The sequence below is a fragment of the Pelmatolapia mariae genome, linkage group LG5 (assembly GCF_036321145.2).
Source record: "Pelmatolapia mariae isolate MD_Pm_ZW linkage group LG5, Pm_UMD_F_2, whole genome shotgun sequence".
Lineage (NCBI taxonomy): Eukaryota > Metazoa > Chordata > Actinopteri > Cichliformes > Cichlidae > Pelmatolapia > Pelmatolapia mariae.
In genome coordinates, this window is record NC_086231.1 from 10,683,221 (window position 1) to 10,706,535 (window position 23,315).

At 38.5% G+C, this 23,315-nt stretch overlaps 5 protein-coding genes across 5 annotated transcripts; all 5 read right to left on the bottom strand.

Moving 5' to 3' along the window:
- Window positions 1–1,063: 1,063 nt before the first annotated feature.
- Window positions 1,064–1,712, bottom strand: LOC134626981 (transcription factor HES-5-like). The gene is made up of 2 exons (XM_063472889.1): window positions 1,590–1,712; window positions 1,064–1,483 (listed from the first exon to the last, which is right to left on the bottom strand). Exons 1-2 carry the CDS (start codon window positions 1,710–1,712, stop codon window positions 1,064–1,066), a joined length of 543 nt encoding a protein of 180 aa, XP_063328959.1.
- A 3,349-nt stretch (window positions 1,713–5,061) lies between these two features.
- LOC134626983 (transcription factor HES-5-like) lies at window positions 5,062–5,717 on the bottom strand. Its single transcript, XM_063472890.1, has 2 exons — window positions 5,595–5,717; window positions 5,062–5,481 (listed from the first exon to the last, which is right to left on the bottom strand). The coding sequence occupies exons 1-2, from the start codon at window positions 5,715–5,717 to the stop codon at window positions 5,062–5,064; spliced, it is 543 nt and encodes a 180-aa protein (XP_063328960.1).
- Window positions 5,718–10,404: 4,687 nt separating this feature from the next.
- Window positions 10,405–11,060, bottom strand: LOC134626984 (transcription factor HES-5-like). The gene is made up of 2 exons (XM_063472891.1): window positions 10,938–11,060; window positions 10,405–10,824 (listed from the first exon to the last, which is right to left on the bottom strand). Exons 1-2 carry the CDS (start codon window positions 11,058–11,060, stop codon window positions 10,405–10,407), a joined length of 543 nt encoding a protein of 180 aa, XP_063328961.1.
- Window positions 11,061–14,075: 3,015 nt separating this feature from the next.
- Window positions 14,076–14,731, bottom strand: LOC134626985 (transcription factor HES-5-like). The gene is made up of 2 exons (XM_063472892.1): window positions 14,609–14,731; window positions 14,076–14,495 (listed from the first exon to the last, which is right to left on the bottom strand). Exons 1-2 carry the CDS (start codon window positions 14,729–14,731, stop codon window positions 14,076–14,078), a joined length of 543 nt encoding a protein of 180 aa, XP_063328962.1.
- A 3,970-nt stretch (window positions 14,732–18,701) lies between these two features.
- On the bottom strand, window positions 18,702–19,351 carry LOC134626986 (transcription factor HES-5-like). Its single transcript, XM_063472894.1, has 2 exons — window positions 19,229–19,351; window positions 18,702–19,121 (listed from the first exon to the last, which is right to left on the bottom strand). The coding sequence occupies exons 1-2, from the start codon at window positions 19,349–19,351 to the stop codon at window positions 18,702–18,704; spliced, it is 543 nt and encodes a 180-aa protein (XP_063328964.1).
- Between the last annotated feature and the right edge of the window lie 3,964 nt (window positions 19,352–23,315).

A 23,315-nucleotide genomic window follows, 5' to 3' on the forward strand; every position in this document is an offset into this window, starting at 1 on the left:
AATAGTTATCGTTGAAGTTTTGGCCCTCCCATGGCCTGGGGACTGCTCCAAAGTGGTGGCCAATAATTTGTTGATATTTGAAGATCAAGGAAAAAAACACAAAAAATATTTATATTTGAATTTTTATATTTAAATGAAGTCCTCTTCAAGTTGTGAATTTCCACTTTTTGATTGAATTATGGATTGACAAATGAACAAAACCTTGTATGATCACAATATTTCTTTATTGAGACACACTCAGTATTAACTTTTTATAAAGTCTCCAACTGGAGGTAGATAGAGGTGATGATACATCACAACAGCCTGGCAACAACAGACACTGTACTCAAAATGAGTGGAGGATCAGTCATCTTTACAAAAGACACCAACAGTATGACATGAATCTTCATATCAGACTTACATAAAACATGCTCCAAAAGGCATTATCTTAAAACAATCACAAAGTGATCCAAATGAGTCAATCCACTGTCTAAACAGTGTATTTATCAACTTAATTGCATTTAATTGATACACCAATGATTCTAAAAATGAAAAATAATCTGACATTGTGTCATTCCAATAGGAATTATTTTTTGTTTTTTTGTTTTTTGTTTTTTTACATGAAAAAGCAGAATAATAGGTTAAGAAAACATCTGTACATACAGAAGAAAGTTTTCTGAAGCAGAATTCTGTAATCTTTAACCAACACGGTCTTTCATGTTGACATGATGCTTTGTCTTTAGTTAAAAGTTATTGTTTCGGTCAATAACAAACTAAAGATAACAAATGTTAATATAACATCATCAGTACCTGAAGAGTAGGTAATATTAATAATTGCAGATGCAATCAGATTTCATTCATGCAATGTGCATGACAAAATATGTTGTTTCAAAAAACAAAATATATTGTTTCTTTGATTTCCTGAGGAAAAAAAATCTTCCACTAAAACAAAACAAAGTAAACTGTTCTGTATGAACAAGAGGAAAAATCTTAAAAATCTCTGAATTACAGAAGAATTCGGCTCTGAATTATTTGACCAATATGATCATTGAAGTTAGTAAGGCTGACTGAAGTCTGTAGGTTTCTACCACGGCCTCCAGAGGGAGCTGGTGACTGTCTTGTCTTTGGCGATGCTGGTCCGGACTGTGTAGCTCAGAGGAGAGAAGTCAGCCTCACTCAGGGTTTTATCAGAGGAAGTGTGCAGCTGGTTGATGTGGTTCAGCAGGTTTCTCTGGGACTGAGTCTTCAGCTCCACCTTTGACAGGAAGTTCACCATCTCTTGGGCACACCTGGAATAGCCCTGTTCAAGAACTCCTGATTCTGTGGTTTGACGCTGCTGCTGCAGTCTTCTCAGGAAGCAAACGGTCATCTCCAGGATGTCTGCCTTCTCCAGTTTGGAGTCTGGCTGCTGTTTGAGGAACTCAGGAGCCAGGAGAGACTTGAGCTGTTCAATACTGCTGTTGATTCTCTCTCTGTGGATCTTCTCCACCAGAGGCTTTCTGAGCTGCAAGAAGAAGAACAAAGTCATTAATGAAACAGTTCTGGTGCATAGTTTTAGTGTTATCAACAAAATCTTTCATGAATAATGAATGATCTGATCTCCAATTTACCTTATGATTCAGAGTCACATGGTCCTGAGAATTAGTCATTACTGGAGTGAGTGTAGGTGCCATGGCTGGATCTCTGTGCTGCAGAGGTCTCTGTAGAGAGACTCTGATCTCTTCTGCCTTCATCCCTCCTATTTATACTCCCACATCTCCATATGAATGTGTGGGTCTTGGTCTAACTGGAGTTTCTCACAGTTTTGGCCAATCAGAGAGCTGTCCATTAGAGAAAAGAAATCTTGCCCGCCACATGCTCAGTGGTCATATTAGTAGGGGACAATTGATACATCCCAAGGGAACAGATGGAGCACTTTTGGATGGGTGTGTCAGCGTAAAAGACTCAGAAAGCTATGTGTGAATCTAAGAAATTGGTGACCCTGTAGAGCAGCGGTCCCCAACCCCTGGGCCTCGGACCGGTACCGGTCCGTGAGTCGTTTGGTACCGGGCCGCGAGAGTTGAAGCTCAGGTGTGAAATGTATGGTTTTCAGGGTTTTTAATCGGTTTTCAGCGTTATTTTGTTATCGTTTTTATCGTTAACTCAGTTTTCCTGGGTCTTTTCACGTGTGTTATGAATAAATCTTTTTTTCGGTACGGGTACTAGTTTTATTTTGTTGTATTTATCCGCGACACCTTAAAGGCCGGTCCGTGAAAATATTGTCGGACATAAACGGGTCCGTGGCGCAGAAAAGGGTGGGGACCGCTGCTGTAGAGGATACATCTGCTGCCTGATGCTGAGATCAGTTACTTTGACTCGGCACACGCTTTTCAAATCAAACTGTTTCTCTGATTAAGATACGTTTCATTTCTCACCTGACACCCACTTAGTGTCATTGATTATCCTGAAAGTAACATTATTGGTTCTCACATAAACCCAATCAGACATCAGATGGTCTGTGGGTTTTTCTATAGAAAAATCATTTAATGTCAGATCTGATCTCTTCCTTCTGACATAAAGTTCAACTCATGTGGCAAAGTGACCAAATTCATTTCCCAAGTGCTGAAGTAAATGTTTAAAGGTTAAATTTAAAAATAATTACTGAGATAGATCTGCAAGGAAACTAGTAAAACAATATTACTGACAATAATAAAAAATGTGGTTCATTATAACATGAAATTGATTTCTTTTTTTTTTTTCTGATGTCCAGATGTAGCAGGTGTGTTCTTTGCTTTTCAGTTTGTGGCTGGTGTGAGCAGATAGTTGTCCTCACTTTCCCACACTCAGTGCTGAATGATGTGGTCAGTGCACTACAAAGGACTTTGAAAGGAGCTTTTGTGATGGTCGGTGGTCGTGTGCTCCAACAGAGACAGAGCCTGACGTCAACAACCATCTGGAGGGAAACGACATGATTGGTTGAATCAAAATTTACTCAAATTTCAAAAGTTGAATATTTTTGCTTTCTGTAATAATATTCAATCCATGATCCACTATTTCAGTTTACAGTTGGACAAAGTTTGAAAATTGCCCATCATGAAACTTTCATGTTTTCACATGCTCCAAATCTCATGTTCTGAAATGCAGGAGAAGGTCAAGGCAGCTGTTTCCTGAAGTGTGCCAAATCCCTCTGGACAATAGTGAGAAACCCGTGTGGTGAAGAATGCAAATCAACTTGAACTGTGACCCTCCTTCTCTTTGGTCCTGGAGAAGAAAAAGGCTCCTCAAGATGTAATTTTATTCTACATGTACAATATGTATGGATCTGTGTGAATTCTGGTAAATATATGTATTATAGATTAAAACAGCAGGTCACAGTTACCATCATGAAAATGCTTATAGATATTGTAATTTCATATGTGCTTCCACTAAATTATAAATAAGATGTTTCTTAAGTGAAGCAGACCATTGGAAATCAGCAAATATTTTTCATGTTATTTTAATTCTTGGTATGCTTAAAAGTAAGTCATCTCATGCAAATGTGTTGTTGTTCTCCATCATCAGTTTTCATTCCATCATATTACCTTTCAACATGTTTCTCCTCAGGACAGAGGTCAGCATCTGTTGTCCCACTGGGGCTCTGTGAGTGAGTTTCTTCTGGTTTCCCACACTCTGTCCTTTCACTGTTTCACTGGAACAACAATAGGAGTGTGTCCCCTTACCCATCATGTGAAGAGACAATAGTTATCATGAAAGTTTTAGCCTACAAGTAAGGACTGCTCCAAAATGATGACTGCTTAAGCAGAACATAACAGAAATATTTTTACTTCATTGGATCACTTCAGTCAAGCTGTTGCATATAGAAAAACTTACATAAAATGATAACTCATCAGATGTCATAAAAAGATTGGAATATTATTGTATTTTAATTTCTATGACGTTTGGATTAGAATAAAGCTCCAGATATGATCATGAAACCCTCAGCTGTCATCCTACCACACCATAGTCCTGGTGTGAGCTTTGCTATTTTTAAAATATATAGTGATATTACCCAAAAATGTATAGGATGCCTAGATGAGTGATCCACTATAACTACAAGACATATATGCGTAACATAGAATGAAACGATAACAGAAACACTTTGATGTAATTTCAGTGGTTGTTTATTAAGATAAACAGAGTGTCAAGTTTATATATGAGAGTAAGATAAATGATGATGCATCACAACAATAACTTGGTAACATCACCAAGACACTGCACTCAAAATGAGTGGGGGACCAATCATCTTTACAAAAGACACAAACATTATGACATGAATCTTCATGTCACATTTTCATAAAATACACTTTGGAATAAGCACAAACTGCACTTTATCACAAAGGCAAAGAACAAAGGGATTCTACAACGAATCACATTAAAACAATCACAAAGTGATAAGAATAGCAGAACCAAATCCACTGACTTTACAGTGTCAGGTATATAATCCTCTTAAAGAAAGGACAAAAATAAATCTGGCTCTGATAACAGAACAATGCAGAATAATCACAAAGATTAAAATTAACTTAGAAGACACATCTCAGCAAAATTTGAGCAATCCTGTATTATCAACATGATAAAATTCAAGAAGTAATAAACTTAATTTCAACATAAATCACCACAATGTGATGCACATTTTTAAAAACACTGATAATATTTACTAGCAGTGCATGTAAAAATACAAATTGGAACAAGAATGTCAAATGTTCTTTCTTAATATGAAAGAGGAGCTTGTTTCACTCTTTCCATAGGAAATATTTGTTACATGAACATATGAATTATGCCTGGTTTTACAAACACCTTCTGTACATACAGAAGAAAAAGTTCCTTTAATCTTTGACCAACGTGGTCTCTAAACATCTCTGTGGTATGACAAGAGGTTTTCTCTCTTGACATGAAAGATGTTGTTGGTGTCATTTCCTCAGGAAATATCATCTTGCATGAAGAACAAAACAAAGAAAAACCTTCTGTACATACAGAAGAACAAGTTCTGGGAATTTTCTTTTCCTGCAATCGTTGACCAATATGATCAGTGTAGATGATTTAGTAGTGATTCCAGTCTGTAGGTTTCTACCACGGCCTCCAGAGGGAGCTGGTGACTGTCTTGTCTTTGGTGATGCTGGTCTGGACTGTGTAGCTCAGAGGAGAGAAGTCAGCCTCACTCAGGGTTTTATCAGAGGAAGTGTGCAGCTGGTTGATGTGGTTCAGCAGGTTTCTCTGGGACTGAGTCTTCACCTCCACCTTTGACAGGAAGTTCACCATCTCTTGGGCACACCTGGAATAGCCCTGTTCAAGAACTCCTGATTCTGCGGTTTGACGCTGCTGCTGCAGTCTTCTCAGGAAGCAAACGGTCATCTCCAGGATGTCTGCCTTCTCCAGTTTGGAGTCTGGCTGCTGGTTGAGGAGCTCAGGACCCAGGAGAGACTTGAGCTGTTCAGTACTGCTGTTGATTCCCTCTCTGCGGATCTTCTCCACCAGAGGCTTTCTGAGCTGCAAGAAGAAGAACAAAGTCATTAATAAAATAATTCAGGTGCACGGAATTAGCATGATCAAACACAATCTTTAAAGAATAATGAATGACATTCTGATAATATCCAATTTACCTTATGATTCAGAGTCACATGATCCTGAGAATTAGTCATTACTGGAGAGACTGTAGGTGCCATGGCTGGATCTCTGTGCTGCAGAGGTCTCTGTAGAGAGACTCTGATCTCTTCTGCCTTCATCCCTCCTATTTATACTCCCACATCTCCATATGAATGTGTGGGTCTTGGTCTGACTGGAGTTGCTCACAGTTTTGACCAGTCAGAGAGCTGTCCATTAGAGAAAAGAAATCTTGCCCGCCACATGCTCAGTGGTCATATTAGTAGGGGACAATTGATACATCCCAAGGGAATGGGTGGAGTACTTTTGGGTGGGTGGGTGTGTCAGCGTAAAAGACTCAGAAAGCTCTGTGTGAATCTGGGAAAGTGGTGACCCTGTAGAGGATACATCTGCTGCCTGATGCTGAGATCAGTTACTTTGACTCGGCACACACTTTTCAAATCAAACTGTTTCTCTGATTAAGATACGTTTCATTTCTCACCTGACACCCACTTAGTGTCATTGATTATCCTGAAAGTAACATTTTTGGTTCTCACACAAAGTCAATCAGACATCAGCTGGTCTGTGGGTGTTTCTATGGAAAAAAATCATTTAATGTCAGATCTGATCTCTTCCTTCTGACATAAAGTTCAACTCATGTGGCAAAGTGACCAAATTCATTTCCCAAGTGCTGAAGGACACTAGAAAACAATATCAGTGATAATAATGAACAGTACTGTTTCATTATAGTATATAGAATTGATTTATCTTTTTTTTTCTGATGTCCAGATGTAGCAGGTGTGTTTTTTGCTTTTCAGTTTGTGGCTGGTGTGAGCAGATAGTTGTCCTCACTTTCCCACACTCAGTGCTGAATGATGTGGTCAGTGCACTACAAAGGACTTTGAAAGGAGCTTTTGTGATGGTCGGTGGTCGTGTGCTCCAACAGAGACAGAGCCTGACGTCAACAACCATCTGGAGGGAAACGACATGATTAGTTGACTCAAAATTTACTCAAATTTCAAAAGTTGAATATTTTTGCTTTCTGTAATAATATACAATCCATGATCCACTATTTCAGTTTACATTTGGACAAAGTTTGAAAATTGCCCATCATGAAACTTTCATGTTTTTACATGCTCCAAATCTCATGTTCTGAAATGCAGGAGAAGGTCAAGGCAGCTGTTTCCTGAAGTGTGCCAAATCCCTCTGGACAATAGTGAGAAACCCGTGTGGTGAAGAATGCAAATCAGTTTGAACTGTGACCCTCCTTCTCTTTGGTCCTGGAGAAGAAAAAGGCTCCTCAAGATGTAATTTTATTCTACACGTACAATATGTATGGATCTGTGTGAATTCTGGTAAATATATGTATTATAGATTAAAACAGCAGGTCACAGTTTGGGGGTGAAAAAAATCCACAAATATTCAAATTTACCATCATGAAAATGCTTATAGATATTGTAATTTCATAAATTCTTCCATTAAATTACAACTACATTATTTCTTAAGCGCAATAAAACTTTGGAGATCAGCAAATATTTTTCATGTTATTTTAACTCTTGGTGTGCTTAAAAGTAACTAATCCCATGCAAATGTGTTGTTGTTCTCCATCATCAGTTTTCATTCCATCATATTACCTTTCAACATGTTTCTCCTCAGGACAGAGGTCAGCATCTGTTGTCCCACTGGGGCTCTGTGAGTGAGTTTCTTCTGGTTTCCCACACTCTGTCCTTTCACTGTTTCACTGGAACAACAATAGGAGTGTGTCCCCTTACCCATCATGTGAAGAGACAATAGTTATCATGAAAGTGTTAGCCTACAAGTAAGGACTGCTCCAAAATGATGACTGCTTAAGCAGAACATAACAGAAATATTTTTACTTCATTGGATCACTTCAGTCAAGCTGTTGCATATAGAAAAACTTACATAAAATGATAACTCATCAGATGTCATAAAAAGATTGGAATATTATTGTATTTTAATTTCTATGACGTTTGGATTAGAATAAAGCTCCAGATATGATCATGAAACCCTCAGCTGTCATCCTACCACACCATAGTCCTGGTGTGAGCTTTGCTATTTTTAGAAATATATAGTGATATTGCACAAAAACAAAATGTACTGAATGCCCGGATGAGTGATCCAAAATATCTGCAAGACATATATACTGAACATGGAATATGACTTTAACAGAAACACTTTGATGTAATTTCAGTGGTTGTTTATTAAGATAAACAGAGTGTCAAGTTTATATATGAGAGTAAGATAAATGATGATGCATCACAACAATAACTTGGTAACATCACCAAGACACTGCACTCAAAATGAGTGGGGGACCAATCATTCAAATTCATTTCCCAAGTGCTGAAGTAAATGTTTAAAGGTTAAATTTAAAAAAAAATCACTGAGATAGATCTGCAAGGAAACTAGTAAAACAATATTACTGACAATAATAAAAAATGTGGTTCATTATAACATGAAATTGATTTATCTTTTTTTTTCTGATGTCCAGATGTAGCAGGTGTGTTCTTTGCTTTTCAGTTTGTGGCTGGTGTGAGCAGATAGTTGTCCTCACTTTCCCACACTCAGTGCTGAATGATGTGGTCAGTGCACTACAAAGGACTTTGAAAGGAGCTTTTGTGATGGTCGGTGGTCGTGTGCTCCAACAGAGACAGAGCCTGACGTCAACAACCATCTGGAGGGAAACAACATGATTGGTTGAATCAAAATTTACTCAAATTTCAAAAGTTGAATATTTTTGCTTTCTGTAATAATATACAATCCATGATCCACTATTTCAGTTTACAGTTGGACAAAGTTTGAAAATTGCCCATCATGAAACTTTCATGTTTTCACATGCTCCAAATCTCATGTTCTGAAATGCAGGAGAAGGTCAAGGCAGCTGTTTCCTGAAGTGTGCCAAATCCCTCTGGACAATAGTGAGAAACCCGTGTGGTGAAGAATGCAAATCAACTTGAACTGTGACCCTCCTTCTCTTTGGTCCTGGAGAAGAAAAAGGCTCCTCAAGATGTAATTTTATTCTACATGTACAATATGTATGGATCTGTGTGAATTCTGGTAAATATATGTATTACAGATTAAAACAGCAGGTCACAGTTACCATCATGAAAATGCTTATAGATATTGTAATTTCATATGTGCTTCCACTAAATTATAAATAAGATGTTTCTTAAGTGAAGCAGACCATTGGAAATCAGCAAATATTTTTCATGTTATTTTAATTCTTGGTATGCTTAAAAGTAAGTCATCTCATGCAAATGTGTTGTTGTTCTCCATCATCAGTTTTCATTCCATCATATTACCTTTCAACATGTTTCTCCTCAGGACAGAGGTCAGCATCTGTTGTCCCACTGGGGCTCTGTGAGTGAGTTTCTTCTGGTTTCCCACACTCTGTCCTTTCACTGTTTCACTGGAACAACAATAGGAGTGTGTCCCCTTACCCATCATGTGAAGAGACAATAGTTATCATGAAAGTGTTAGCCTACAAGTAAGGACTGCTCCAAAATGATGACTGCTTAAGCAGAACATAACAGAAATATTTTTACTTCATTGGATCACTTCAGTCAAGCTGTTGCATATAGAAAAACTTACATAAAATGATAACTCATCAGATGTCATAAAAAGATTGGAATATTATTGTATTTTAATTTCTATGACGTTTGGATTAGAATAAAGCTCCAGATATGATCATGAAACCCTCAGCTGTCATCCTACCACACCATAGTCCTGGTGTGAGCTTTGCTATTTTTAGAAATATATAGTGATATTGCACAAAAATGTATAGGATGCCTAGATGAGTGATCCACTATAACCACAAGACATATATGCATAACATAGAATGAAACGATAACAGAAACACTTTGATGTAATTTCAGTGGTTGTTTATTAAGATAAACAGAGTGTCAAGTTTATATATGAGAGTAAGATAAATGATGATGCATCACAACAATAACTTGGTAACATCACCAAGACACTGCACTCAAAATGAGTGGGGGACCAATCATCTTTACAAAAGACACAAACATTATGACATGAATCTTCATATCACATTTTCATAAAATACACTTTGGAATAAGCACAAACTGCACTTTATCACAAAGGCAAAGAACAAAGGGATTCTACAACGAATTACATTAAAACAATCACAAAGTGATAAGAATAGCAGAACCAAATCCACTGACTTTACAGTGTCAGGTATATAATCCTCTTAAAGAAAGGACAAAAATAAATCTGGCTCTGATAACAGAACAATGCAGAATAATCACAAAGATTAAAATTAGTTTAGAAGAAACATCTCAGCAAAATTTGAGTAATTGTGTGTTATCAACATGATAAAATTCAAGAAGTAATAAACTTCATTTCAACATAAATCACCACAATGTGATGCACAGTTTTACATACACTGCTAGTAAATATTAGCAGTAAATGCAAATTGGAACAAGAATGTCAAATGTTCTTTCTTAATATGAAAGAGGAGCTTGTTTCACTCTTTCCATAGGAAATATTTGTTACATGAACATATGAATTATGCCTGGTTTTACAAACACCTTCTGTACATACAGAAGAAAAAGTTCCTTTAATCTTTGACCAACGTGGTCTCTAAACATCTCTGTGGTATGACAAGAGGTTTTCTCTCTTGACTTGAAAGATGTTGTTGGTGTCATTTCCTCAGGAAATATCATCTTGCATGAAGAACAAAGAAAAACCTTCTGTACATACAGAAGAACAAGTTCTGTGAATTTTCTTTTCCTGCAATCGTTGACCAATATGATCAGTGTAGATGATTTAGTAGTGATTCCAGTCTGTAGGTTTCTACCACGGCCTCCAGAGGGAGCTGGTGACTGTCTTGTCTTTGGTGATGCTGGTCTGGACTGTGTAGCTCAGAGGAGAGAAGTCAGCCTCACTCAGGCTTTTATCAGAGGAAGTGTGCAGCTGGTTGATGTGGTTCAGCAGGTTTCTCTGGGACTGAGTCTTCACCTCCACCTTTGACAGGAAGTTCACCATCTCTTGGGCACACCTGGAATAGCCCTGTTCAAGAACTCCTGATTCTGCGGTTTGACGCTGCTGCTGCAGTCTTCTCAGGAAGCAAATGGTCATCTCCAGGATGTCTGCCTTCTCCAGTTTGGAGTCTGGCTGCTGTTTGAGGAGCTCAGGACCCAGGAGAGACTTGAGCTGTTCAGTACTGCTGTTGATTCCCTCTCTGCGGATCTTCTCCACCAGAGGCTTTCTGAGCTGCAAGAAGAAGAACAAAGTCATTAATAAAATAATTCAGGTGCACGGAATTAGCATGATCAAACACAATCTTTAAAGAATAATGAATGACATTCTGATAATATCCAATTTACCTTATGATTCAGAGTCACATGATCCTGAGAATTAGTCTTTACTGGAGTGAGTGTAGGTGCCATGGCTGGATCTCTGTGCTGCAGAGGTCTCTGTAGAGAGACTCTGATCTCTTCTGCCTTCATCCCTCCTATTTATACTCCCACATCTCCATATGAATGTGTGGGTCTTGGTCTGACTGGAGTTTCTCACAGTTTTGACCAGTCAGAGAGCTGTCCATTAGAGAAAAGAAATCTTGCCCGCCACATGCTCAGTGGTCATATTAGTAGGGGACAATTGATACATCCCAAGGGAACAGGTGGAGTACTTTTGGGTGGGTGGGTGTGTCAGCGTAAAAGACTCAGAAAGCTCTGTGTGAATCTGGGAAAGTGGTGACCCTGTAGAGGATACATCTGCTGCCTGATGCTGAGATCAGTGACTTTGACTCGGCACACGCTTTTCAAATCAAACTGTTTCTCTGATTAAGATACGTTTCATTTCTCACCTGACACCCACTTAGTGTCATTGATTATCCTGAAAGTAACATTTTTGGTTCTCACACAAAGTCAATCAGACATCAGCTGGTCTGTGGGTGTTTCTATGGAAAAAAATCATTTAATGTCAGATCTGATCTCTTCCTTCTGACATAAAGTTCAACTCATGTGGCAAAGTGACCAAATTCATTTCCCAAGTGCTGAAGGACACTAGAAAACAATATCAGTGATAATAATGAACAGTACTGTTTCATTATAGTATATAGAATTGATTTATCTTTTTTTTTTCTGATGTCCAGATGTAGCAGGTGTGTTTTTTGCTTTTCAGTTTGTGGCTGGTGTGAGCAGATAGTTGTCCTCACTTTCCCACACTCAGTGCTGAATGATGTGGTCAGTGCACTACAAAGGACTTTGAAAGGAGCTTTTGTGATGGTCGGTGGTCGTGTGCTCCAACAGAGACAGAGCCTGACGTCAACAACCATCTGGAGGGAAACAACATGATTGGTTGACTCAAAATTTACTCAAATTTCAAAAGTTGAATATTTTTGCTTTCTGTAATAATATACAATCCATGATCCACTATTTCAGTTTACAGTTGGACAAAGTTTGAAAATTGCCCATCATGAAACTTTCATGTTTTCACATGCTCCAAATCTCATGTTCTGAAATGCAGGAGAAGGTCAAGGCAGCTGTTTCCTGAAGTGTGCCAAATCCCTCTGGACAACAGTGAGAAACCCGTGTGGTGAAGAATGCAAATCAACTTGAACTGTGACCCTCCTTCTCTTTGGTCCTGGAGAAGAAAAAGGCTCCTCAAGATGTAATTTTATTCTACATGTACAATATGTATGGATCTGTGTGAATTCTGGTAAATATATGTATTATAGATTAAAACAGCAGGTCACAGTTTGGGGGTGAAAAAAATCCACAAATATTCAACAGTTACCATCATGAAAATGCTTATAGATATTGTAATTTCATATGTTCTTCCACTAAATTATAAATAAGTTGTTTCTTAAGTGAAGCAGACCATTGGAAATCAGCAAATATTTTTCATGTTATTTTAATTCTTGGTGTGCTTAAAAGTAACTAATCGCATACAAATGTGTTGTTGTTCTCCATCATCAGTTTTCATTCCATCATATTACCTTTCAACATGTTTCTCCTCAGGACAGAGGTCAGCATCTGTTGTCCCACTGGGGCTCTGTGAGTGAGTTTCTTCTGGTTTCCCACACTCTGTCCTTTCACTGTTTCACTGGAACAACAATAGGAGTGTGTCCCCTTACCCATCATGTGAAGAGACAATAGTTATCATGAAAGTGTTAGCCTACAAGTAAGGACTGCTCCAAAATGATGACTGCTTAAGCAGAACATAACAGAAATATTTTTACTTCATTGGATCATTTCAGTCAAGCTGTTGCATATAGAAAAACTTACATAAAATGATAACTCATCAGATGTCATAAAAAGATTTGAATATTATTGTATTTTAATTTCTATGACGTTTGGATTAGAATAAAGCTCCAGATATGATCATGAAACCCTCAGCTGTCATCCTACCACACCATAGTCCTGGTGTGAGCTTTGCTATTTTTAAAATATATAGTGATATTACCCAAAAATGTATAGGATGCCTAGATGAGTGATCCACTATAACCACAAGACATATATGCGTAACATAGAATGAAACGATAACAGAAACACTTTGATGTAATTTCAGTGGTTGTTTATTAAGATAAACAGAGTGTCAAGTTTATATATGAGAGTAAGATAAATGATGATGCATCACAACAATAACTTGGTAACATCACCAAGACACTGCACTCAAAATGAGTGGGGGACCAATCATCTTTACAAAAGACACAAACATTATGACATGAATCTTCATGTCACATTTTCATAAAATACACTTTGGAATAAGCACAAACTGCACTTTATCACAAAGGCAAAGAACAAAGGGATTCTACAACGAATCACATTAAAACAATCACAAAGTGATAAGAATAGCAGAACCAAATCCACTGACTTTACAGTGTCAGGTATATAATCCTCTGAAAGAAAGGACAAAAATAAATCTGGCTCTGATAACAGAACAATGCAGAATAATCACAAAGATTAAAATTAACTTAGAAGACACATCTCAGCAATATTTGAGCAATCGTGTGTTATCAACATGATAAAATTCAAGAAGTAATAAACTTAATTTCAACATATATCACCACAATGTGATGCACATTTTTAAAAACACTGATAATATTTACTAGCAGTGCATGTAAAAATGCAAATTGGAACAAGAATGTCAAATGTTCTTTCTTAATATGAAAGAGGAGCTTGTTTCACTCTTTCCATAGGAAATATTTGTTACATGAACATATGAATTATGCCTGGTTTTACAAACACCTTCTGTACATACAGAAGAAAAAGTTCCTTTAATCTTTGACCAACGTGGTCTCTAAACATCTCTGTGGTATGACAAGAGGTTTTCTCTCTTGACTTGAAAGATGTTGTTGGTGTCATTTCCTCAGGAAATATCATCTTGCATGAAGAACAAAACAAAGAAAAACCTTCTGTACATACAGAAGAACAAGTTCTGGGAATTTTCTTTTCCTGCAATCGTTGACCAATATGATCAGTGTAGATGATTTAGTAGTGATTCCAGTCTGTAGGTTTCTACCACGGCCTCCAGAGGGAGCTGGTAACTGTCTTGTCTTTGGTGATGCTGGTCTGGACTGTGTAGCTCAGAGGAGAGAAGTCAGCCTCACTCAGGCTTTTATCAGAGGAAGTGTGCAGCTGGTTGATGTGGTTCAGCAGGTTTCTCTGGGACTGAGTCTTCACCTCCACCTTTGACAGGAAGTTCACCATCTCTTGGGCACACCTGGAATAGCCCTGTTCAAGAACTCCTGATTCTGCGGTTTGACGCTGCTGCTGCAGTCTTCTCAGGAAGCAAATGGTCATCTCCAGGATGTCTGCCTTCTCCAGTTTGGAGTCTGGCTGCTGGTTGAGGAGCTCAGGACCCAGGAGAGACTTGAGCTGTTCAATACTGCTGTTGATTCCCTCTCTGCGGATCTTCTCCACCAGAGGCTTTCTGAGCTGCAAGAAGAAGAACAAAGTCATTAATAAAATAATTCAGGTGCACGGAATTAGCATGATCAAACACAATCTTTAAAGAATAATGAATGACATTCTGATAATATCCAATTTACCTTATGATTCAGAGTCACATGATCCTGAGAATTAGTCTTTACTGGAGTGAGTGTAGGTGCCATGGCTGGATCTCTGTGCTGCAGAGGTCTCTGTAGAGAGACTCTGATCTCTTCTGCCTTCATCCCTCCTATTTATACTCCCACATCTCCATATGAATGTGTGGGTCTTGGTCTGACTGGAGTTTCTCACAGTTTTGACCAGTCAGAGAGCTGTCCATTAGAGAAAAGAAATCTTGCCCGCCACATGCTCAGTGGTCATATTAGTAGGGGACAATCAGTGTTGGGGAGTAACGGAATACATGTACCGCCGTTACGTATTCAGAATACAAAATATGAGTAACTGTATTCCGTTACAGTTACCGTTTAAAAAGGTGGTATTCAGAATACAGTTACTTTGGTGAAATAAATGGATTACACGGCGGTACTTTCCTGTTTCATATTGTCGCGGGTCAGGACTGTTTGGGTTTGTTTGACAGCTACGCTCTGTTGTTCCAGGCGGCAGCGTTACGGTTGCCATGGTTACAGGGTGACGCTCTCTCTCTGCCTGTTTCCTGGGTGAGAGAGCGCTTTTTTGTTGTTGTTGTTGTGCTAAGCTAAAAGGCAGAATGCTACAGGCATAGCTCTAAAGAATGTAGCCTGATGGGCAGTGTAGTCCGTGCTGCAGGGAGAATGGACTGCCATACACGTTATGTGTCTGTGAGCGAGGGAGGGAGAGAAAGGAAAAGTCCGAGCTGTCACGGAGCAAAAACGGGAGCTGGAAGCATGTAAATATAATAATAACCACTGCAGCCAAGAAGAGTGCCTGACGAGCCCATTTGTAAGTAAGCTATTAAGACTCGACTGTACACTGTGTTCGTGTTTTCCTCCGGAAACAATAAGTTCCGTTGGAGCAGCCTTTCAACGCCTCTCTCTGTCTCCCGCAAGCAAAGTTGACCCAGACAACAAAGTAAAGCTAGTTTTCGGCTACCAGCCCGACACTAACCCGACGTATTAGCCAGAGGTCCCTTTACTACGTTTCGGACCTTCAGTAACAGTAATAAATCACAGCAATAGTACATTCACGTAGTTGTAAACAGCATGATAATATATTAAGTATTCCATAGTATTCAGAATACGTTACTCTCATTGAGTAACGTAACGGAATACGTTACAGAATACATTTTGGGGCATGTATTCAGTATTCTGTAGTGGAATACATTTTAAAAGTAACCTTCCCAACACTGGGGACAATTGATACATCCCAAGGGAACAGGTGGAGTACTTTTGGGTGGGTGGGTGTGTCAGCGTAAAAGACTCAGAAAGCTATGTGTGAATCTGGGAAAGTGGTGACCCTGTAGAGGATACATCTGCTGCCTGATGCTGAGATCAGTGACTTTGATTCGGCACACGCTTTTCAAATCAAACTGTTTCTCTGATTAAGATACGTTTCATTTCTCACCTGACACCCACTTAGTGTCATTGATTATCCTGAAAGTAACATTTTTGGTTCTCACACAAAGTCAATCAGACATCAGCTGGTCTGTGGGTGTTTCTATGGAAAAAAATCATTTAATGTCAGATCTGATCTCTTCCTTCTGACATAAAGTTCAACTCATGTGGCAAAGTGACCAAATTCATTTCCCAAGTGCTGAAGGACACTAGAAAACAATATCAGTGATAATAATGAACAGTACTGTTTCATTATAGTATATAGAATTGATTTATCTTTTTTTTTTCTGATGTCCAGATGTAGCAGGTGTGTTTTTTGCTTTTCAGTTTGTGGCTGGTGTGAGCAGATAGTTGTCCTCACTTTCCCACACTCAGTGCTGAATGATGTGGTCAGTGCACTACAAAGGACTTTGAAAGGAGCTTTTGTGATGGTCGGTGGTCGTGTGCTCCAACAGAGACAGAGCCTGACGTCAACAACCATCTGGAGGGAAACGACATGATTGGTTGACTCAAAATTTACTCAAATTTCAAAAGTTGAATATTTTTGCTTTCTGTAATAATATTCAATCCATGATCCACTATTTCAGTTTACAGTTGGACAAAGTTTGAAAATTGCCCATCATGAAACTTTCATGTTTTCACATGCTCCAAATCTCATGTTCTGAAATGCAGGAGAAGGTCAAGGCAGCTGTTTCCTGAAGTGTGCCAAATCCCTCTGGACAATAGTGAGAAACCCGTGTGGTGAAGAATGCAAATCAGTTTGAACTGTGACCCTCCTTCTCTTTGGTCCTGGAGAAGAAAAAGGCTCCTCAAGATGTAATTTTATTCTACATGTACAATATGTATGGATCTGTGTGAATTCTGGTAAATATATGTATTATAGATTAAAACAGCAGGTCACAGTTTGGGGGTGAAAAAATTCCACAAATATTCAACAGTTACCATCATGAAAATGCTTATAGATATTGTAATTTCATATGTTCTTCCACTAAATTATAAATAAGTTGTTTCTTAAGTGAAGCAGACCATTGGAAATCAGCAAATATTTTTCATGTTATTTTAATTCTTGGTGTGCTTAAAAGTAACTAATCCCATGCAAATGTGTTGTTGTTCTCCATCATCAGTTTTCATTCCATCATATTACCTTTCAACATGTTTCTCCTCAGGACAGAGGTCAGCATCTGTTGTCCCACTGGGGCTCTGTGAGTGAGTTTCTTCTGGTTTCCCACACTCTGTCCTTTCTCTGTTTCACTGGAACAACAATAGGAGTGTGTCCCCTTACCCATCATGTGAAGAGACAATAGTTATCATGAAAGTTTTAGCCTACAAGTAAGGACTGCTCCAAAATGATGACTGCTTAAGCAGAACATAACAGAAATATTTTTACTTCATTGGATCATTTCAGTCAAGCTGTTGCATATAGAAAAACTTACATAAAATGATAACTCATCAGATGTCATAAAAAGATTTGAATATTATTGTATTTTAATTTCTATGACGTTTGGATTAGAATAAAGCTCCAGATATGATCATGAAACCCTCAGCTGTCATCCTACCACACCATAGTCCTGGTGTGAGCTTTGCTATTTTTAAAATATATAGTGATATTACCCAAAAATGTATAGGATGCCTAGATGAGTGATCCACTATAACCACAAGACATATATGCGTAACATAGAATGAAACGATAACAGAAACACTTTGATGTAATTTCAGTGGTTGTTTATTAAGATAAACAGAGTGTCAAGTTTATATATGAGAGTAAGATAAATGATGATGCATCACAACAATAACTTGGTAACATCACCAAGACACTGCACTCAAAATGAGTGGGGGACCAATCATCTTTACAAAAGACACAAACATTATGACATGAATCTTCATGTCACATTTTCATAAAATACACTTTGGAATAAGCACAAACTGCACTTTATCACAAAGGCAAAGAACAAAGGGATTCTACAACGAATCACATTAAAACAATCACAAAGTGATAAGAATAGCAGAACCAAATCCACTGACTTTACAGTGTCAGGTATATAATCCTCTGAAAGAAAGGACAAAAATAAATCTGGCTCTGATAACAGAACAATGCAGAATAATCACAAAGATTAAAATTAACTTAGAAGACACATCTCAGCAAAATTTGAGCAATCGTGTGTTATCAACATGATAAAATTCAAGAAGTAATAAACTTAATTTCAACATATATCACCACAATGTGATGCACATTTTTAAAAACACTGATAATATTTACTAGCAGTGCATGTAAAAGTGCAAATTGGAACCAGAATGTCAAATGTTCTTTCTTAATATGAAAGAGGAGCTTGTTTCACTCTTTCCATAGGAAATATTTGTTACATGAACATGTGAATTATGCCTGGTTTTACAAACACCTTCTGTACATACAGAAGAAAAAGTTCCTTTAATCTTTGACCAACGTGGTCTCTAAACATCTCTGTGGTATGACAAGAGGTTTTCTCTCTTGACTTGAAAGATGTTGTTGGTGTCATTTCCTCAGGAAATATCATCTTGCATGAAGAACAAAACAAAGAAAAACCTTCTGTACATACAGAAGAACAAGTCTTTAAACTTTATTTTCCCGCAATCGTTGACCAATATGATCAGTGTAGATGATTTAGTAGTGATTCCAGTCTGTAGGTTTCTACCACGGCCTCCAGAGGGAGCTGGTGACTGTCTTGTCTTTGGTGATGCTGGTCTGGACTGTGTAGCTCAGAGGAGAGAAGTCAGCCTCACTCAGGGTTTTATCAGAGGAAGTGTGCAGCTGGTTGATGTGGTTCAGCAGGTTTCTCTGGGACTGAGTCTTCACCTCCACCTTTGACAGGAAGTTCACCATCTCTTGGGCACACCTGGAATAGCCCTGTTCAAGAACTCCTGATTCTGCGGTTTGACGCTGCTGCTGCAGTCGTCTCAGGAAGCAAACGGTCATCTCCAGGATGTCTGCCTTCTCCAGTTTGGAGTCTGGCTGCTGGTTGAGGAGCTCAGGACCCAGGAGAGACTTGAGCTGTTCAATACTGCTGTTGATTCTCTCTCTGTGGATCTTCTCCACCAGAGGCTTTCTGAGCTGCAAGAAGAAGAACAAAGTCATTAATAAAACAGTTCAGGTGCATAGTTTTAGTGTTATCAAACACAATCTTTCATGAATAATGAATGATCTGATCTCCAATTTACCTTATGATTCAGAGTCACATGGTCCTGAGAATTAGTCATTACTGGAGAGACTGTAGGTGCCATGGCTGGATCTCTGTGCTGTAGAGGTCTCTGTAGAGAGACTCTGATCTCTGCTGCCTTCATCCCTCCTATTTATACTCCCACATCTCCATATGAATGTGTGGGTCTTGGTCTAACTGGAGTTTCTCACAGTTTTGACCAATCAGAGAGCTGTCCATTAGAGAAAAGAAATCTTGCCCGCCACATGCTCAGTGGTCATATTAGTAGAGGACAATTGATACATCCCAAGGGAATGGGTGGAGTACTTTTGGGTGGGTGTGTCAGCGTAAAAGAAAAGCTCTGTGTGAATCTGGGAAAGTGGTGACCCTGTAGAGGATACATCTGCTGCCTGATGCTGAGATCAGTGACTTTGACTCGGCACACGCTTTTCAAATCAAACTGTCAAGTCTGTCAAAGAACTAAATATCAATTATTTGTGTTGAAGGTTGTACAAATATACATATTACTGAACAAGAACATAGTTGAAGATTGTGTCTCGCTCTAAACAGCACCAATCTAAAATTTTATTGGTCTAAGTTTAAATGCCTTCTCAACAGAGTATGCTCACATATGAACTCCAGACAGTGTGGATATAATCAGATCCTCATATGCAAATTTTCCTTTTGTCGGATGTACCACACAACTGGAGTTTCTCTGATTAAGATACTTTTCATTTCTCACCTGACACCCACTTAGTGTTATTGATTATCCTGAAAGTAACATTTTTGGTTCTCACACAAACCCAATGAGACATCAGCTGGTCTGTGGGTATTTCTATGGAAAAAAATAATTTAATGTCAGATCTGATCTCTTCCTTCTCACAAGTTCAACTCATGTGACAGAGTGACCAAATTCATTTCCCAAGTGCTGAAGGACGCTAGAAAACAATATTCAGTGATATTAATGAACAGTACTGTTTCATTATAACATATAGTATGCATTTTTCCTCTTTTTTTCTGATGTCCAGATGTAGCAGGTGTGTATTTTGCTTTTCAGTTTGTGGTTGGTGTGAGCAGATAGCTGCGCTCACTTTCCCACACTCAGCACTGAATGATGTGGTCAGTGCACTACAAAGGAGTTTTGTGATGGTCGGTGGTCGTGTGCTCAACCAGAGACAGAGCCTGACATCAACAACCATCTGGAGGGACACAACATGATCGGTTTCCTCCAGATATGCTAAAATTTGAATATATGATGCAAATACATTTAGATTCTCTGATAATGCAAAACTTGGTTTTCTTTTTTTCAGTTTGAAGTTTGGTTAAATTCACTTAACTCAAATTTTATCACAAACAGATGCTTCAGATTATAAACGAGGCGGTCGACACAGCTGTTTCCTGAAGTGTGCCAAATTCCTCTGGCAATAGTCCGGCACTTGTGCATGGTTAGGATGCAAATCAACTTGAACTGTGACCATCTCTGTCTGAGGTTTCCCACCCTTTCTTCATTAGTTAAAGTTTTTCCCACTGGGTCTCTGAGAGTGAGTCTTGTCTATTTTACCTCTGTTTTCTATCTTTTTACTGCTTTTTCTCGTGGATCAATACAGTTTTGTCTGAATGCTTCCTTTAGAAGGCATGTCGCTTAAAGTTTTCAAATTCCAACAGATCAAACTGGCCACATTTTCCCACCTAAATAACTACACAAAGGAAACTTCCTCGTGGAGTTTAACTTAACTTATGACCCATTGCATTTAAACAAAAAAAAGTGACAACTCAGTCTGCCATAAATGTTTTTAATCAGGAATATTCTCATTGTTCCACCAGACGTGTTAAACCATAGGCAACACAGTAAATCAAAACACTCATTCAAGGTGTATATGGTGAAAACTATATGGAAACTGAGATCATATACAAAGTTTGTATCATTTCGAAAACTTGCAACATTGCATTTAACAATCAAATTAGTTAAAAGGAAAATGCTAATGTTTTTTTTATGAAGTCATCCTATCCAGCTGTAACAGATGTACCATCTGTCTTGTGGATTGTAGTTGGTGTGAGCAGACAGTTGCTCCACATTCCCACACTCAGTGTTGAATGAGGTGGTAAGTGCACCACAAAGGTCTTTGAAAACAGCTTTTGTCATGGTTTGTGGTTGTGTGCTCAGACAGAGAAAGAGTCTGATGTCACCAACCTTTCTGGAGGGAAACAACATGATTGGTGTTTTCAACCATGTGATAAAATCCCAAACTAAAGTCGAAACCACATCAGCTGTTTCTCATAATAATATGCACTTGCCTATTTAAGTTATATCTGTTGAAAAATGATACGTTTTTACACAAATTCATCTTGGTGTTAATGGTACAGAAACTGAATAAATGTTATTTAAAGTGTGTGTGTGTGTGTGTGTGTGTGTGTGTGTGTGTGTGTGTGTGTGTGTGTGTGTGTGTGTGTGTGTGTGTGTGTGTGTGTGGAGAGATAAACTATATACATCTCTTTAAAAATATTAATATAAATACACACAATAGGAAAATATACTAGCTACCTACAGATATTAGAATACAAATTAAGAAATAAGTTCTGGTTTTTGGGGGTAGGGATGCAAAATATTGGTAGAAAATGATGTGCAAAGTCCTCAAGCTGTTAAACATTACAGTTTCAGAAACAGGGCTGAGAGACTGAGAAGCTGTTTCTGATGTGTGCCAAATAGACAACAGTTCACAAATGCTGAAATGGTTTAGAATACTATTTTAAAAAAGATTACTTTGGAAACACAGAGATCAGTATTTTCATTTCATTTTTTGTGTGTATGTGTTTATGCCCTTTAAATATTTTAATTTGCATCCACCCTCACTCACCGTGATTTTAAAACGCGCAGTTTTATAACACTATAGTTCTAAGACCTTTGCAGTTTTTGTTTTATTGGTGTTGTCATGTACTATGACTAGCTATTCAGTATTTTAAACCTGTCTGTTATGTATGATCAGGTTCCACTTTTCATTCAACCATATCACCTTTCCTGCTTTGTCTCCTCAGAACAAAGGTTAGCATGCATTGCCCCTCTGAGACACAGTGAGTGAGTTTTCTCTGAGTTCCCATACTCTGTCTTTTCACTGCAAGTTTTATCATCTGGAACTGAGGACTGCTCCAAAGTGGTCACTTGATAATTTACCTTGATCACATACACAGAGCTCCTGCGAGACATGTATTATATAACTTTGATATTTTGAAAGCTCTAAAACATTTACAATTGTAATACATTAATGTAATACAGAACTTCTTCAAATATCATACTTTATACTCAGTGTTGGGAAGGTTACTTTTAAAATGTATTCCACTACAGAATACTGAATACATGCCCCAAAATGTATTCTGTAACGTATTCCGTTACGTTACTCAATGAGAGTAACGTATTCTGAATACTATGGAATACTTAATATATTATCATGCTGTTTACAACTACGTGAATGTACTATTGCTGTGATTTATTACTGTTACTGAAGGTCCGAAACGTAGTAAAGGGACCTCTGGCTAATACGTCGGGTTAGTGTCGGGCTGGTAGCCGAAAACTAGCTTTACTTTGTTGTCTGGGTCAACTTTGCTTGCGGGAGACAGAGAGAGGCGTTGAAAGGCTGCTCCAACGGAACTTATTGTTTCCGGAGGAAAACACGAACACAGTGTACAGTCGAGTCTTAATAGCTTACTTACAGCTGGGCTCGTCAGGCACTCTTCTTGGCTGCAGTGGTTATTATTATATTTACATGCTTCCAGCTCCCGTTTTTGCTCCGTGACAGCTCGGACTTTTCCTTTCTCTCCCTCCCTCGCTCACAGACACATAACGTGTATGGTAGTCCATTCTCCCTGCAGCACGGACTACACTGCCCATCAGGCTACATTCTTTAGAGCCATGCCTGTAGCATTCTGCCTTTTAGCTTAGCACAACAACAACAACAACAAAAAAGCGCTCTCTCACCCAGGAAACAGGCAGAGAGAGAGCGCGTCACCCTGTAACCATGGCAACCGTAACACTGCCGCCTGGAACAACAAAACGTAGCTGTCAAACAAACCCAAACAATCCTGACCCGCGACAATATGAAACAAGGAAGTACCGC

Excerpts from the sequence above, each read along its gene's own strand:
- LOC134626985 (XM_063472892.1), bottom strand. The coding sequence starts at position 14,731 with ATGAAGGCAGAAGAGATCAGAGTCTCTCTACAGAGACCTCTGCAGCAC. Across the intron at positions 14,496-14,608 it reads ATGTGACTCTGAATCATAAG|CTCAGAAAGCCTCTGGTGGA; the intron begins GTAAATTGGATA and ends TTCTTCTTGCAG.
- LOC134626984 (XM_063472891.1), bottom strand. The coding sequence starts at position 11,060 with ATGAAGGCAGAAGAGATCAGAGTCTCTCTACAGAGACCTCTGCAGCAC. Across the intron at positions 10,825-10,937 it reads ATGTGACTCTGAATCATAAG|CTCAGAAAGCCTCTGGTGGA; the intron begins GTAAATTGGATA and ends TTCTTCTTGCAG.
- LOC134626986 (XM_063472894.1), bottom strand. The coding sequence starts at position 19,351 with ATGAAGGCAGCAGAGATCAGAGTCTCTCTACAGAGACCTCTACAGCAC. Across the intron at positions 19,122-19,228 it reads ATGTGACTCTGAATCATAAG|CTCAGAAAGCCTCTGGTGGA; the intron begins GTAAATTGGAGA and ends TTCTTCTTGCAG.
- LOC134626983 (XM_063472890.1), bottom strand. The coding sequence starts at position 5,717 with ATGAAGGCAGAAGAGATCAGAGTCTCTCTACAGAGACCTCTGCAGCAC. Across the intron at positions 5,482-5,594 it reads ATGTGACTCTGAATCATAAG|CTCAGAAAGCCTCTGGTGGA; the intron begins GTAAATTGGATA and ends TTCTTCTTGCAG.
- LOC134626981 (XM_063472889.1), bottom strand. The coding sequence starts at position 1,712 with ATGAAGGCAGAAGAGATCAGAGTCTCTCTACAGAGACCTCTGCAGCAC. Across the intron at positions 1,484-1,589 it reads ATGTGACTCTGAATCATAAG|CTCAGAAAGCCTCTGGTGGA; the intron begins GTAAATTGGAGA and ends TTCTTCTTGCAG.